The 17,080-nt window shown below is 43.9% G+C and overlaps 1 protein-coding gene across 1 annotated transcript in view; it reads left to right on the top strand.

The window, feature by feature from the left end:
* Positions 1-766: 766 nt before the first annotated feature.
* The window catches only part of C8H3orf20 (chromosome 8 C3orf20 homolog), a 53,118-nt gene continuing 36,804 nt past the window's right edge, over positions 767-17,080 (top strand). The window contains exons 1-7 of the mRNA XM_075983463.1: positions 767-1,257; positions 2,288-2,428; positions 7,115-7,231; positions 8,296-8,431; positions 9,304-9,573; positions 13,611-13,760; positions 15,224-15,344. Of these exons, the coding sequence (XP_075839578.1) occupies positions 783-1,257; positions 2,288-2,428; positions 7,115-7,231; positions 8,296-8,431; positions 9,304-9,573; positions 13,611-13,760; positions 15,224-15,344 (1,410 nt within the window). The 5' untranslated portion in view covers positions 767-782. The remainder of the gene's footprint in view (positions 1,258-2,287; positions 2,429-7,114; positions 7,232-8,295; positions 8,432-9,303; positions 9,574-13,610; positions 13,761-15,223; positions 15,345-17,080) is intronic.

The raw sequence follows: 17,080 nt of genomic DNA, 5'->3' as shown, positions 1-17,080 counted from the left end.
CTGTTAAAGAAGGAAAATGCTCCCCACAGTCCCTAACATTAGGTTATGCATTTTTCACACTATAACATCTCCACAGTTGTGTTACATCTTCCAGCCAATGGCATCTTTATAACAGTGCATTTTCCAATTGTTGATGTCCTAGACTTGGTAGAATGTGGTCTGTGCTATCAGATACTGAATTGTGGGGTTGCATTGTCCTTCATGCTCTGTCTCTGGTCTAGGCTGTACACTTTGAGTAATCGGATACCCAGCCCAGGTTTGTGACCAGAAGCTTCCATGTCCCTTGTTTCTGGAAAGGGCCAATGGCATCCTTTCATTTTTGCAGACTTTTGTCAGTAGACCACAGGCAGATCTTCTGTCCTCAGGTTGCTAACTAACAAAAGTATGGTGAGATTTTCCTCCTTGCTTTGTCCCTTTTGTTCTAGGTACTCAGTTTCTGTGGCCCTCTCTGGAACCTCTCTGGGCCCATCCTTGTCAGCAGACCTTTCCCAGTGTAACTCACCCACATTGCTGTTCCTGGGAAGATGAGGGAAGGGAACAATGCTTTATTCTAACATGGAAGAAGGACAAGAAACTTTCTTATCCTTCTGAGACAGAAACTGCTGGCTCAATGACCTGTGAGGGCTATTTTTGCATGTACACTCCATCTTTTCTCAAGGCTTCTCTGTAGGTAAGAACTGACCCTAGACATTTCACTTCTCAGACTACAGAGTCTTTACAGCTGAAGGTCCCTCTCCTCTGAGATGGACAGTACCACCTAGCAGTATGCTTGCCCAGGCAACATGAACCAGGTCAAAAGTAACCGAGAACTGTTCCTACAATACTCAGCCACAGCCCCCAAACTGCTGGCCCACGTCTCCAAACTTCTCATTTTCTGCCGAAACTCAGGCATTACCATCCCAAAAGGCATCAGGAATATCTTTGAGTTCACCTGGGAGGAACTCATCTGTGACCCTGCAGTGCCCACCCCATCTGAGATCCAGGATCTGGTGATCAGCTTTGGAACTCCTACAGTGGTGCTTGCAGAGGTGATCCCAGTGCAGGTCCCCTTGCAGAAGAAGCCACCCCTACAACCCCCACCACCACCAGTACTGCTGACAACCCCCAGTGGGGGCAAGCACTCGAACCCCACTCCTGCCTCTACTCGATTGGTGCCCACTGGTCAAGATACCCTGCACAAGTTCCAGCGGCAATCCATCCACCTGCTGACAGAGCTGCTTTCCCTGAAGATGAAGGCCATGGTGGAATCTGCCTCTGGTAAGGCTGCTCACAGATTCCCTTCCCCTCCGTTTCTGAACAGGTATGTGTGTGTCTGTGTGTGTGCGCGCTGTGTGTGTGCACATGCATAACATCTACCCCAACAGGTATAAGTTGTATGTGTGTGGTGTCTGTGCACATGCATAACATCTACCCCAACAGGTATAAGTTGAGCATCCACAATCCAGAATCTAAAATACTCTGCAGTCTGAGGATGTTGAATGCTCACATAATGCCACAGAACATTCCACAGCTGACAGTGTATGGTGATTCGAATTCCATGTCTGAGTCCCATCCCCAGATATCTCCATATGTAAAGGAAGACATTCCCAAATCCCAGTCTCCCTCAAAGTCCATCACTGTTTTAGCTCAAGCCCTGTGTTAAGGGATACTTAACCTATATAAGTATGCACTGGAAATGGGAGTGGTGGCCTTGGGTCTGCTGCAAGAACCATGCTTCCCTCTTCCCTGCCCAGTACTCTCCTTTTGCCTTCTTTGCTTTCCCACTTTCCTCCCAGTCACCCATCTCGAGTGCCCATTCAAAAGTTAGCAGTGTTGGCAGTGAGACATTAGAGACACTGAAGGGAGCATTTGAGATGATGATACAGAGGTGGAAAGAGCTGCATTGGAGAGAAGAGACATAGAATTTATGAATCAAGAGCCTGGTCCACCCAATGCCAAGAAAATTCTGAGCCCAGTGCCTCCAAACTGAAGGCATCATTCCAGGGATGGTGAAGAACCCAAGACAGTGTCAGCAGAAGTCTCTTGGAGGCCTCAGTACTCAGCTGTGGGCAGGTAGGTCGGCAGGCAGGGAGACTGGGAGTAAAGTACTGCCTGCCGATCTTGAGCTCTCTGCTCAATCCAGTGTACATGTCAGGAGCTCCTCACCTTTATATCAGGAATGAGTTCATCTTTTCCTGGGCCTTCCTAGTCTTCCACTATTTCCTGGATCATTTGCAAAGGTATTTTTTTTTCTGGAAGAGACATCCTTGCCAGGAAGAAAACACTTTGTCTTTGTTCATTCCTTCAGCAGGCGCTAATCCTCTGGACATCACCAAGCGCTTTGTGGAGGCCAGCCAGCTTCTCCATCTCAATGCCAAGGAGATGGCCTTTGACTGCCTGATTGGCACTGTCGGAAAAAGCTGCTTTAGTTCAGCACTGCTGGGGAAAGGTGGGTACCCTCCTGTAGGGAAAATATGCAAACAGAGCCAACAAGAAGGTATTAGGAAGGTAAAAGCTATAGTTGAAAGGCCAAAGCTCCCAAGAGCTGAGGTGGTGTGGAGTAGCAGGAGCCTTAGACCCCAGCTGCTAGCAGGGACGACTCACACACCTCTGGTGGAGGACAGCCTAGTTTTTTGTTGGTAGAAATGTCTACACCTCCCAACTCACCATGTAACTCCTCTTTCTAGTTCTAGAGTATGCTTCTCAAGAGTAAGCTTCTAAAATTTCTAGTCTGTTGCACACCAGCCCTTTAGTACACGTGGTAAAGATGTCATAGCAATGAAATCACTACTCAGATTGCTGTCAGTCCTGACGCTTTATGTCTGAGCTCACCTGTTCATGGCATATGGGAATCAGCTCCCATCTGCTGGCCACAACTCAGCCCTTACATACAAGCAGTCCTACAGGAATGTTTATCACAGAACCATTTGGAAAGGCAGAAAGATTAGAAACAGCTTTCTATCAATGGCGATGAATTACGGTTCATGCAGATACTGTTTCATAGTGAGCATCAAAAAAGAACAAATCAAGCTGGGCACACAACGCATACCTCTTGTCCTGAGGCAAGAGAATTAGGAGTTCAAGATTGTTCTCAGTTACCTAATGAGTTCTAGGCCATTCTGGGCTACATGAGACTCTGTACCCCAACCCTAAAGCATTAGCAACTCAGCAGTGTAGGTAATTCTTAAAAAATATCATCTGGCAAAAGAAGGTATGAAAGGATGTGTTTGTGGTGATTTATTTAATAGTTTAATATAAGCAAAGAGATGTTGTTTATGAATATCACAAAATACGGCTGAACAGAATAGGAGGAGAAACGGAGGTGATCTTTGGAGATATGGAAGTAGGGAAGCAAGATCTGCAATATCACAATTCACTCAGGTCAGCAGTTCAATGTTTGTAATCTGTTTTCATTTCACATATTTACCTGTGTGCGTGAAGAGACCAGCTAAGCTCTACCGACCTTCTTAGCAAATATCAAGTGCACTAAACTATAAAAGTAACAACACTGCCATGCTGCTCATTTGATCCCAGGACTTAGGAAAGTTTGTACCTAATACCAACATCACCCTGAATATGCACAGCAACTACCATTGTTCTTTCTACATCTGTGAGTTTGAATGTTTTAGAGTTCACACATGAGTGAGCTCTTGCAGGATTTATCTTTTGTGCCTGGTTTATTTCACTTAGCATAATGCCCTCTAAACTTCTCTATCTTGGTGTAAATGGTAGGATTCCACTACCTTTGAAGACCAAATACTATCCTACTCTCTTTATGTATCACGTTTTCTTTATTTTTTCACCCACTGATGGATACTCAAGCTTATCCCATTTGCCTGTTGGAAATTATGCTGCAGTGAACACGGGTATACAAGTATCTCTTTTATGATCCTGACTTCATTTCCTTTAAATTACCTGCAAGTGGGGTTGCCATACAGTAGTTATATTTATAAGTTTTATTATTTTTTGTTTTGTTTGATACAGAGTCTTGCTATGTAGCATTACCTTATAATTTTCCTGCCTTAGATTGCCAAGTGCTGTGATCACAGTTGTGTGCCACCCTGCACAGCAGTTTTAATTGTTCAGAGAATCTTTATTATGGTTATATTCAGTTACAATGCTACCACAATTACAAAACTCTTTCTTTCATGCCCTCATTAGCATTATTATTGTTTATATTTTTGTTTATTATTATTATTTTGTTGTTTTTGTGACAGGATTTTTCTGTGTAGCCTTGGCTTGTCCTGGAACTTTCTCTACAGATCAGGCTGGCCTCAAACTCCCAAAGATCCTCCTGCCTCTGCCTCCTGAGTCTGAGATTAAAGGCAGGTGCCACCACCACTTAGCTACTGTTTTTTTTATTCTTGATAAAAGTCACAAAATGATATTTTATTGTGACTTTGATTTATGGTCTTCTGATGATTAATAACTTAAAACATCTTTTTATATATTGTTGGCCATTTGTATGTCTTTAGCAAATATCCATTCTGATTTTTTTCAATCAACATCCCCCTGTGATGTTTTATATCTTTAGTTTGGTTTGGTACACTAGTGTTCATTTGAATGCTTAGTAGTACTGTCATTAGACCTCAGAACAAATCTTATACCTGTGCTCTGTCGCCTGAGGAGTCAGACGCCATTTCACTACTCCCTGCCACCAAGGCAGTGACTTTGTCAAGCTCCCCTGATGTTTGGAGGTTAAATACCTGATAATGATAGACATATCCAGAGTAAATCAGTTAAGTAGTAAAATTCCAGATCTAGGAAAAAGCATAGGATTTCATGGAAGTTAGTGAAAGTAATATTGGGAGTCCATGAAAACTGCTGGTGCATGCTATGGTGGGACTAAGAGGTGATGAAGAAGTTCCAGGACAGCCAGGCCTACACAGAGATCTCACAGCAGGAAAAGATGCCAGAACAATGGAAAAGCCCCTCCCATCATTGAAGTCACTTAGAAATCTCTCACTGGTTGACACTTGGTGCAGATATTTATCTCTCTCGCTTTAAAATTTTTATTGATTGCTATTGTATGTGTGTGCATGATGTGTACATGTGAGGTAAGAGCACAGCTCTATGTAGAATTTGTTCCCTTCTTTCATCGTTAGACAGGTTCTGGGGATTGAACTCAGCTCATCAGGCTTTCGAAGTGTTTTTATCTACTGAGCTATCTCCCTAGACTGAGATAGTCTTCTCTTTTAAAAAGCTCTGAGGATCTTTTTGCGGGCCAGAGGACAGGTAGGTGGTCAAAATAGTCAAATACAGTGGAAGGAATGGTCCATTTATTTCTTCTGGGAAGGCTTTCATTTGACTCAAGATTTTAATTAACTAATTTCCTAGTGCATTAAGTTCAAAGTTTGATATTTTGTTTCAAAATTTGTGTTTTTATGGGATGCCTTCTAGTAAGTTTGCCTGGCATATATCCTTAAACATACCCTTTACTAAGGAGACGTTTTCCTGGTGGAAGACTGCTTTCTGCTTGTCTTCCTGTCACGATACCTGCCCTGTTGACTTGTCACAGACTAACTCATGGCTGCTCCTTTATTCTCCTTTGACAGTGGCATTACTGAGTAAAAAATTCCAAAAAGAAAACACTCTTGTTATCTTGGTTCATGCATATACGTTTTGAGTTTTTTTTTTTTTTTTTTTTTTTTTTTGGTTTTTCGAGACAGGGTTTCTCTGTGGTTTTGGAGCCTGTCCTGGAACTAGCTCTTGTAGACCAGGCTGGTCTCGAACTCACAGAGATCCGCCTGCCTCTGCCTCCCGAGTGTTACATATACGTTTTGATAGTATTGCCATTGTCTCTCAGTTTCTGTTACATGTCAACTGAAGATGTTTGCTAGGTGGCTGTATGGTTTGCAACATGTGCCATGTGAGTGGGGCTAGACTCCAACACTCAAGTTCCATATTTTTCTAAGAACTTAGCTTCACACGCTTTTTGCTTCTACTTCTATATGCCAACTGTATTTTTCATTCTGTTGCATTGGTTAAGACTAATTTCCTAGGTGAGAGATTACTGGGGCAGAGGATTACAGTCTGTGCATAGCTTTCCACATACTTTTCTCTATATGGACAGACTGACCATTAGCTCTTACTCATTTTTCTCATTTGTGCTGGAGTAGAAGGTGCTGAAAGCTGTTTTCATTTTAATAGCTGAAGCATTAGCAAAAGTGATTGTTCTTGTGTTTTGCTCCTCCAGGGTGGAGACTCTGTCTTTGTTTACTTAATGAGGTTGACTTCACCATTTTCTTTATGAATTTGAGTGTTTTCCAACATTGGTTTTATGCCCAACCAGTAACATAACTGTATATGGGGAAAGAACCAGTGAATGAGGCTGTAGGTTTTCTATATGACTGTAACTAGGAGTGCAGATATTCTATAGAGACCATTTGCGCTCTTCCCTTTGGCTGTCAGACTATTGGCACATGAACCCCAAAGAAATTGAATTTCCCCAAGAGCTTCATGCTTGGGAAGGAAAAAGACTTGAGTCTTGTTGCCAATCAGTGGGAAAACTTGTCTCCAAGAAAGAGATTTCACACAGAACAGACAACTTGTAGGACGTAGCTCAGAAGCAGGGTTTGTCAGTGTTGGACAAGCCTGCACCTGGGGAAGGACTACTTGGTGATACATAATTCTTGTCCTCTATTATAATACAAACCTAAGACTCAGGTATCAGGTGGTGGCACAGAAGACAGTGTGATGCTGTGGGACTGAGAGGCTGTTGGAAGAACATCTGATTCCCATGCATTAGATAACGGGAGCGCCCACTCTCATCCCTTCCTCCCTACTGCCTAGATTTGTCCACACCTAGTGCCAAACTGACACGTGCACTTGCCCTTTGAAGATTTTCCCCTGTGCTTTCTTTCTGCTCCTCATGTAAGTGTGAAACACTCTTCACCCTGAAGAGGCTGGGTCAGGGAGACCTGTAAAGGGAGCCTTAAGATGTTGCTTACTTATTGTGTTCTTGCGTTTATGTCTAGAAGTCTCTCGTCAGAAGACTTCCTGGTTGGTTTATGACTATAGGTAACTTTGCAATATCTGGCCCACCATCTTGTTTGAACAAGAAAACTATATTACATTTTTGTAATTTAGGTAAAATTGTAAGAGATTGTAAAGAAGATTCATTCCTCTTCTCTAGACTCCCCCATGAACATCTCTGCCATGGGAGTGAACACTCCCTATCAGCTGGTCTACCAGAATTCCACAGCCTGTCTGAGCTTCTCCCTCTCCACAGGAAAGGAAGGCAAGAAGAAAGGTGAGAAAGAAAATAGTGTTTTCAGCCAGATACACACACTTCTCTGTGCCTGTTTCTCTGGTGGGGAGAGTCCACACCCTCTATCCCTGATGATGGTGCATTGGGAGGAGAAATGAATGGCTGGATCAGCATCTAACCTGTGCAGTTGGTAGCATGGTTAGATCTCATGTCTGCTAGAAGGATGCTCAGCTCACCGAGATTCAGCAGCCTGTGACACAAATCCTTATAAGCACTCCAGAGCTGCAGCACATCCAGTCACTGCAATCAGAATTGCATTCCATTCCAGTGTGTGTCCCTCATGCAATTAAGTCCTTCAACCCAGGTAGTGTCCATATCTGATGCCTGTGAATAAGACAGCTCTGTTCAGCCACACGGCCAGTGGAGAAATAGTGATCTTTGTGTCCCAAACTTAGCAGGCTCCAGTTCTGTGTTCTAGAGGGGCTACAATGCATGGGCAGAAATCAAAACCACAGAAGACTCCCTTGCCCTGTTGAGAAAGGCCCACTTAGAAGGGAAGGGAACTTTAGGGAAAACAACAGGTGAGAGAAAGCAGCTCCAAGGGGAGGGGCCTGCTGAGAGTGAGAGAGACCTTAGGACCTTCCATCCACCCTGCCAACTATGATGACAACATAAACGAGACAGACAGGTAGGGGAGGAGTGGATAGTAAAGGAGGGCAGGGTTGGTTCACATTGCCCCTTTGATTCCCACAGAAACTGGAGGTAAGGCTGGAAGTTGAGAAGCTTGAAGCCAAGTCTTCACCCATCCTTGCTGCCTGTGTGACTTGTCTTCTCATGCTTCACCCTCCTTGGTAAAAGGGAACTGTTTACAGGGGCCTATGGAAGCATCAGCCACACTTCATTGCTGTTGTTACTGTTCATTGCTGTGTTCCTCAGTCTCTAATGTACCTTTAATTATTGGCTGGCTAAGTTCAGCCAATGATCCCCATTGCTGCAGAGTATAAGAGCCTCCTAACATGTTCTGCAGCTCTACCCCAAGAGAATGTGATGCTCAAGAACTCCCCTCTGAAGCCCACCATATTTCTACTCCTTACCTCTAACTACAGGCAAAAAGGCTACAGATGAGCTCACGCCCCCACTCCCACTCCCACGAGTCCGAACCCCTCCTGAAAGCACTGTTGTTGAGTTCCAGGACCCCTGCCCTGAGGCCCGGGAAAAGCTGCAGGATATGTGTCGTCACATGTGAGTGCCTAGATGTAGGGATGGTATCCATAGGAAGTGGGACACAAGGATAGATGGGTGTCACAGCAGTAAGTGCACCCCCCATGCCAGTCCAGCTGTGTCCTACACACACACACACACACACACACACACACACACACACACACACGAGCCTATGGTCCTTCCAATTTATAGATAATAAGAAAAGTAAAGCAGTTCCTGAGCTTGCCTAGCTCTGTCAGCCCAATTCCCGTTCAATGCTCTTTGCCTCCGTAACATCCTCCCTCACCCAAGGAAGTCCTTTGTGTGGCTCCTGGCAATTCATAGACTTTATGCCCCAAGTGCTAATTTTTTGGCATGATTTCCCAAGTGTTCAAAAAATCTCCCCCAAAAATATATCATCCACATAGGTGATTCCTAGTATATTATTTGGGGATACTGTGAGGCCTAACAGAAACCCATTTTTCTAAGGGCCCAGCTCATAAAAACTAAAATCCCTTTCATACCTAAGTTATATATGTCTCCTGGGATCATAGGGCCAGGGTACAGGTAGGCAACAGCCACCCAGTTCACCTCTACACTATGACATTCTAGATGGATCCCACCTGGAACTTGAGGAGGGGCGGGTGAGGGAATAGTCTGTCTCCAGCTGCTCCCGAGTTTGTTCCATAGAGCTCCACTCCATAGGTCTAGACAGTCAGACACAGCTGGTCTTTCCAGGGCATATTGACACTTTCCCACTTCCTCCTAAAAGTACTACTTTTGCTCATGGGGAAGACTGGGAAGAAGATGTGCTTTAGGACAAGGGGATTGGGCTGAGAAGGGGCTATAGAGAACCTCTCTGGAGAGAGAGAACCGAGTGCCTAGAAGATGCGTTCATCTCCTTCCCACAGAGAAGCCGAAAGGATCTCGTGGAAAGGGAGGAATGTCTCCTGTCCCATGATTTTACGCAACTACAGGGCAAAGATACCCTCTCATTTAATGTTGACCTCCAAGGGGGACCCTCACCAACCTCCCACTGCGGGGACTCAGGTTACTGCTTCCACTCTTAACCAGCCTTCCAGCCACCATGCTCATATGGGTCGCCATTCTCAAGAGTGGAAAGGGCCCAAGAAGCCAATCAAGCTGCATTACACTTTCTATGATGGCTCTTCCTTCATTTAATATCCTTTTGATGGGTGTTGCTCTTTCTCCTCAACTCAGCCCCAGAGAACTCCAGGGCTTGAAACAGCTAACTAGTCAGTGGGGATTCTTGGTCAACTAGAGAAGCCTGGTGAGGATGCTCCAGGGGTAAGTGGTTCAGGTCAAGCTCTGGAGGGAGTGAGGAAGGAATTTAAAGTTAAGTACAAGTCCAATATAGTTCACATAGTAGGAGTATATCAAGTTCCTTATACCTGTGAGAAGCTTGGCTGTGTAGACGGATCCTTGCCTTCAAGGCATCTGCCAGGAGAGAGAAAGCTATAGACAGGGCAGTTCATTTCCAGCTGAGAGAAAAAGTGAGATGTCCCTAAATGCTGTGGTGGGGGTTGTTTCTTGGTTCCTTATTCACTAGTTTTACCCAGTGGTCCTTGCACGTCACCTCTAAGGTTCCAGTGCTTAGAGTCTAAGCACTCGTCCCACTTGCTGCACATCTGTTTGACCGCAGCTGAGGTCTGCCTTGGTGTGGCTGAATGTGAATGTTGGGTGCAAAAGTGGCAGAAGAGGACACATTTCCCCCTGTGAATCTGATGGGCAGCATAGACCCTCTTTCTAGAAATATGCATATGTGTGTATATCCACACACATGCAAATTGTGAGCTGCAGCTGCAGGGAACTAACTTACGGCCCACAGAAAACAGACTTTTTGCCTGGGCCTGAACTCCAATCCAGAAAGCTCAGATGTTGAAAAGGCAGATGATCCCTTCAGAGGGTGAGCAATAGGTTTGTACCATGCCTTGGAGTGGGTTGAGTTGGCTGCTTTTTCTACTCACAGATATGTAACAAGTAGCTATTATGTATAGTGGGTCAATAGAATGAACTGGATAGACCTGGTTCATGAGAACCTCAGAAAGGAGCAACTTTAGTCTGATTGTTGTCTTTTAAAATTAGGAAAGGAATTTGAATTTGGCTATAAAGGTAAAAAAAGAGAGATCCTTTTGGAAAACATGGAGTTGAAAAGTCCTTTTTACTGTCCCTTTCAGGCGTCTCTCACCCATTTCCTCTCCAGCATCTTCAAGAGCTACACCAGATCCAGATGTCCAGCCTTAGGTCAATGTGAACTCTGAGGCCTTTGGAGGCAAAGCACTTATTCCAGGTTCTGAGTTACACTAATTTCAAGGATGGGAGACATGACACAGAGTCATCTAATTTTGCTCCTTTGTTGTAGAAACAGGGAAACTGAGCCCCAAAGAGGCAATGTGACCTCTTTGTCACAAAAGGTTCAGAGAATGTTTGCCTTGGATCTTTGTTCCTACCTGTCTCAGAATTATGAGATGCCGTATATGGAACCACCTCAGACCTCTTCTTCATTGCTGCAGGGACACTCGACTTCTATTTCCTCAGTGATGGCATCTTGACAATTAGTCTGTTTTTACCTTGGGAGTTACCAGGTTCAGTTCTTTTCTGCATTCATTTCCTGTCTTGTCAGTGTGACAAAATGGCACACCAGGTATTTGGGGAAGGAAGAGTTTATTTGGGCTCTCAGTTTGAAGGTATAGGCCTTCATGTTACACATGAGGGCAGGTGTGCAAAGTGGTTGATGACATGAGTCACAGCCAGGAAACAGAGATGAATGCCAGTCTGGGACCCTGGCCTATGGAATGGTGCTGCCCACATTTAGGTCTTCCTACCTCAGTTAAAACCCTCTTGGAGGAAATACCCTCACAGACACTTGTCTCCTACCTAAATATCATGAAGTTGACAGTCCACATTAGCCTTCACGGTGACCCTGCACACATTACTCAATCTGTGTGCCTCACTTCTCTTGGTTACATGATGAGTGAGCTGGATCCAGTAATCTTAAAGAAATTCTGTGTCTCTGTGTTCAAAGGCTAAGGTACACCAGCCAGCTGTTGGGTCCCTCCCAAGAGAAACAGGTTTGGAAAGCTTTTCTTCACCTCTTGGCTTCTTCAGAACGATGGCTTTAGCCACCAACTCTGTTTTTACATAAAGAGCTCAGTTAAAAATGATAGGTCTTTGTTCACGGTCACCAGGTTGGCCAGTTGCAAGCCATAGCTGATTTGAACCTGCTGGTCCAGCTGTCAGAACCAGTTCTGTGTTCGTTTCACCATTCTTCACAGAAATCAGCTGGGATCCCCTGGTTTGGACTTGTGCTTTCCTGATTATAGTGATGCTGAACAGCTTTACATTTGCTTCTGTTTGGAGAAGTATGTGTTCTGGCATTTTGCTCATGCCTTGGTTGTGTTTTGGTGTGGCAGTTGCTAGAACTTGAAACTAAGGCCTCAAATGTGCCAAACATGCTTCACCACTGAGCTCTGCCTCTAACCCCAAAGGTTGTTAATGTTGATGAAGTCCAAATTTCCACATTTTATTGATCATACTTTTGGTTTCAACGTCCATGACATCACTGCCAAGTCCAAGGTCATGAAGATTTAGCCTGTGCTTTTTTATATCGGCTTTATAGGTGAAGCTCTTAATATAAATCTTTGAGGTATTCAGAGCCAATATTTACATCTTCTATGAGTTAAGGGCCTTGTTTCATTCCTCTGCACATGGGTATCCCATTGTCCTAGTGCCATTTGTCAAAGAGACCATTCTTTCCACTTGAAATGGTCATGGAGAGCTTGACAAAAATAAGTTGACTATAGATGAATGTGTCTATTTTTAGACTCATTTTTAATCCACTCTTATAATTGTGGTGTCTATCCTTATGCTAGATCACATTGGTTCAATTATTAAAGATTTGTGGTAAGTGTTTAAAACAACACATGCTGTGAATCTTCCCAGTTTGTTTCTTTGTTTTTGTTTTAGTTATTTGAAATTTCTTTCTTCTTTCTTTTTTTGAAACAAGGTCTCTCTGTTAGCCCTGGCTGGGCTGGAACTCAAGAGATTTTTGCCTGCTTCTGCTTCCCAAATGCTAGGATCTTTAGATATGTGCAACCATGCCCAGCTTCATTCAGTATATTTTGCTTCTGTAGATTTCCTCTCTGTCTCCTCTCTTTCCTGACTTTCTAATGATCTTTCCTGGGGCTCTGAAGTTCTATTCTTTCTTGGATTAAAAAAATATAATATCTCACCTTGTAGTTCAGGCTGACCTGAAACTGTGTAGCTCAGGCTGGCTTAGAACTCACAATCATCTCCTGCCTCAGTGTCCCAAGTTCAGAAAGTCCGGGCATGAGTTCTCATACAATTCCTTCTGTTCCTTTATAATGTACAGTCTGTATAATTTCAACTCATTGACTTTCCAGAACAATTATTTTTTCTTTTATTGTTTTAACTTGCTGCTTCATTTGTTTAGTGTAATTTTTGTTTCAATCATTGGACTACCTATCTAGGTCCAGAATTTCTGGTCTGTGCCATCTTGTGGGTCACTCTGTGTGACACTCTGTGTCTTTTCCTCCTGCTTATCACCCTCCCTCTTTCCACTTCTGTTTTTATTTGGCTAGTGGGAAAGATTTAGGAGGACAGATTGTGGTACCAGTCACTACAGCCCTACCTGGAGCACTGCTTCTGCAATTCTGTATAGAGAAGGAGCTGCCGACACAGCTCTTCTGAGGACCAGTGCTTCTTGGGACCTCTCAAGCTAAGGAAGGAGCAGAGAGAACGTACTTTCCCACAAGATTGGCCCAAAGAGGAGGCAGCCTGACAGTACTAGAAATACTACTGCTTCTGGAGATCATCCCCTGGCCCTGTCACTCACTGGTGGTGTAAGATGAGACAAAGCATGAGGTGACCTCCTCACCCTGTACCTAAGACCTTCATGTGTTAGTACTAAAAGTCTATGTAGTACCACCATTTAGACCCATGAAAATCCTGACATGTGAAATGGAGAAAGGAGCACTTCCCATAAGGTAGTAGAAAGGAAGGACCTGGAGCATAGCTGGGTTCCATAATTATCTGACACATGCAAAGCACAGGCAGAATCTTTGAAGGAAGGGAGCAATGCACAACAGAAGAATCCTTTTGTAAGGAGGCTTGTTTCTGCTGGGACCCTGATAGCCAGCACCTGGAGAGTTGTGTTTGACTTGACTGTGTCTGCCAGCTATCCCTCTGGAAACATTGCCATGCTTCAGATTCCCACGTGCTGCAGAGGGAAACCCATCACCTGCCTCTTTAATGATACGCCTAACACCTTCCTGGCTCTGTTCAATGCTGATGGCCAAGGCTGTGTTTACTACAACCTAAAGAACTGGTGAGTAGGTCAAGGGACGTCTAGCCTCATGAAGTATCCCTTAAGATAATTGGTACTGTGTATAATTAGTGACTAAAAGGTCCTAGTTTAAGGATTCTAGGGAGGTGCTGAGGGCAGGGTGAAGCAGTACCTGTAAGAACCTGTGGTTCTTTGAGGCCCAGCTGCTAGGTACATGTTGTACTTCACAAAGTGAGAAGGAACCTACTCTAAGTCCCCCCACTGGTACACTAGAACATCAAGATCTCCCTCCATTCTTGGTCCGATAAACAGGGTGGTTTGTTTGTTTGTTCATTAATTTTTGTTTTTGTTTTTTGAGTCAGGGTTTCTCTGTGTAGCCCTGGATATACCAGAGTTTACTCTGTGGACCAGGCTAGCCTCAAACTCACCTGCCTTTACCTCCCAAGTGCTGGATTAAAGGTGTACACCACCACCTGACAGATACACAGGGTTTTTGTTGCCATTGTTTTCCAGTGCCAAGGACCAGAACCTCATAAATGCTAGGCAAGTACTCTGCCATTGAGCCACACCCCCAGTTTTCACCCCTGGGAGAATTTTTTTAGTGGGAAAAGTATCTTACACTAGGAATGGTTAAACAAATGTGTGAATACAACTTGTGTGGTGTATTTATTACCCATTACTATGGTGAAGTACCTGACATTAATAACTTTAAGGAGAGATTTATTTTGGTTTGCAGTTTCAGAGGTGTTAGTTTGTTATAGCACAATGGATTAGATCAGTTCACTCCATGGTGACCTAGGAAATAGAGAAAGGAGATTACAAGGGATCAGAGTAAAATACATCACTCCCCAAGATACAATTTAGTGACTAACTTCCTCCTTCTCTTGTCTTTCCCCACCTCCTAATGATGCCAGCATATTATGAACGCATCAAAGGATTAATCTACTGATCAGGACAGAACACGTAGGATCTGTCCATCTCTGAAAACACAGATAAACCCAGAGGCACGCTCCACTAATCTAGGCATATCCAAGCTACTCAAGTTCAGATTAAGAGCAGCACACTCTCCTGATAGCTAAGAGTTGATCTTTGCGCAGCTTTCCATAAGTTGTTTTTGGAAGGTGTTATTTTCATGTTTGGATGTTGTAGCTCACATTTTGGTGCTGGATATTTTTGTGCCAGGCTACAGAACTACAGAAAAAAATCATTTTTCATCCTTTGGGTTTTGCTTGAGCCTACATTCTCTACCTCAGCCTGTCCCTTCTCCAAAGATGCCCCACTATCGTCAGGTGGTGTAAGGAGTCCTAGACTACGGTGGCTGGAAAGGTGAAGCTGCTCACAGGAGTCTTCAGACTCTTTCCTTCCCTTTCTCAGGTTGTTTATGTCAGGAAAACATTCCTTCAGACTAGGGCAGGCTTTCCCAGCCCTGCCTGTTTGTAGCCTGCAGTAAGGAGGGAATTCTTTCAGGGCCTCTAAGTAGTTTTTATCTTCTGTGTATCTCCCAGCTGTCCATATGTCTTGGTTTTGGATGAGGAAGGTGGAATCACAAATGACCAAAAGGGCTGCATAGTCCATAAGTGGAGCTGGGCTAACAAGACTGAGACATTACTCTCTCTGGAATACAAGGTATGTGGGCATCATGGGTAGGGGGTGGCTTCCACAGGCTACTCAGCATCAGAAGCCAAGCACCTGTGAGACTGCACTGCCCCAGCAGCCACATGATCTTCAGAGGTTATGAGTCAGTCAGTAGTGGTTCAGAGTAGGTTCTCTTGCTTTCCTCCAGCCTGTAGAACTGTGGGCTACTTTACTGACACTTCACGGCAGCCTCCTTTCTATTTGATTTGTATTTATATTGTTGCATTTTGTTGTGGAATATTCATTTTATGAACCAACAGTTATAGTAGTTGACAATGTTATTCTTGATAATTTTAATTTTCAGGTTTTTAGAAATTTATTACATTTATTTTGTAGAAAACTGGCTAGTAAAGAACCAGCAATACCTGAAGAGTTGGAGAACTTGAGTTCATTTTATGCTAGCTAGCTTGGGCTGAGCTCATGTTCTGCAAGTACAACTGCCCGCTTATAGTTTCTTACAGCTTTTATAGGCTTATATCAGTTTTGTAATTTATTGCCTATGTGGCTATTTACAGGTAACCTTATGTTTCATGATCATGGAGGGAAAATTTCACTGTGGTTAAGCATGTTTACAGAAGTTTGAACATTATGGGTATCAGCTAAGACATTCTACCTTCAGTAAGTAGGACTTGTCTAATCAGAGAACTAGCTGTGTCCCAAAACCAAATTTGGCATACTTAGTCTAGAAGTGAGGCTTTATTTCATTTGTCTCTAACTCTCTATAACTTTTAGGCCAAAATTGTTATTCAGCTATCAGAGTGCAAGACAGCAATTTGTCTATGTGAGGAACATACTCAATAAACATGTAGCACATATTTCTATTTCTTTGTGTGTGTGTGTGTGTGTGTGTGTGTGTGTGTGTGTGTGTGCTTGCGCATGCGTGTGTGTGCCATAAAACACATGCAGAGGTCAGGGGACAACTTTGCAAGGAGTTTGTTCTCTCCTGCCATGTGAGTCCCCTAGTCTGTCTTGGCAGCATGTTCCTTTATATACTGAGCCATCTTGCTGACCTTATAGGGTTTTTTTTTTTGTGTGTGTGTGTGTGTGCCCATTGTGTGACCTTCCTGAGATGTGAACAATGTCTATTCACCCTACATAGGGCATAAAGGCATGACTAAAGAAATGATTATACCACAGTCTGGCTTATTGGAGTTACTTATGAACATATTCATGAGAGTTCCTTACAAAGCCTGCATTATCAGACATCTAACCCTGGCATACTTGATAACCCACAAAGGATGCAATCCCTGGAGTTTTCTATACAGCTTGTAAGCAGCTAGACAGGTACCAGAGTCTCTCTACACAGCATAGCTGATCCCAGAGTCTCCTCCCCAGAAGGAGACTATGTTATGTCTTGTATAACCTAGGCAGGGGCCCCAACAATCTTTTAAATTTCAGCTTTCTTGGATTTGTAAACTTGTTTATTTCCTAAGTGTAGTAGGAGCTGCGGGCCTCTTCCCACAGCCCGGCTCCCGCATGGCTAGCTTTACACCAGAAATAACAACACACAAATTATATTCTTTTAAACACTGCTTGGCCCATTAGCTCTAGTCCTTACTGGCTAATTCTGATATCTCGATCAACCCATCTCTAATAAACTGTGTAGCACCGGTCTTACCAGGAAAGATTCAGCATGTCTGACCTGGCGGCTTGCTTCATCGCGTGTGTCTGCCCGGGAGAGGGGAGCATGGCCTCTGAGCTCACTTCCTCTTCCTCCCAGCATTCTT

The sequence above is a fragment of the Microtus pennsylvanicus genome, chromosome 8 (assembly GCF_037038515.1).
Source record: "Microtus pennsylvanicus isolate mMicPen1 chromosome 8, mMicPen1.hap1, whole genome shotgun sequence".
Classification (NCBI taxonomy): domain Eukaryota; kingdom Metazoa; phylum Chordata; class Mammalia; order Rodentia; family Cricetidae; genus Microtus; species Microtus pennsylvanicus.
The sequence above is the reverse complement of the archived record's forward strand: the minus strand, read 5'-3'. Positions and strand labels throughout refer to the sequence as shown.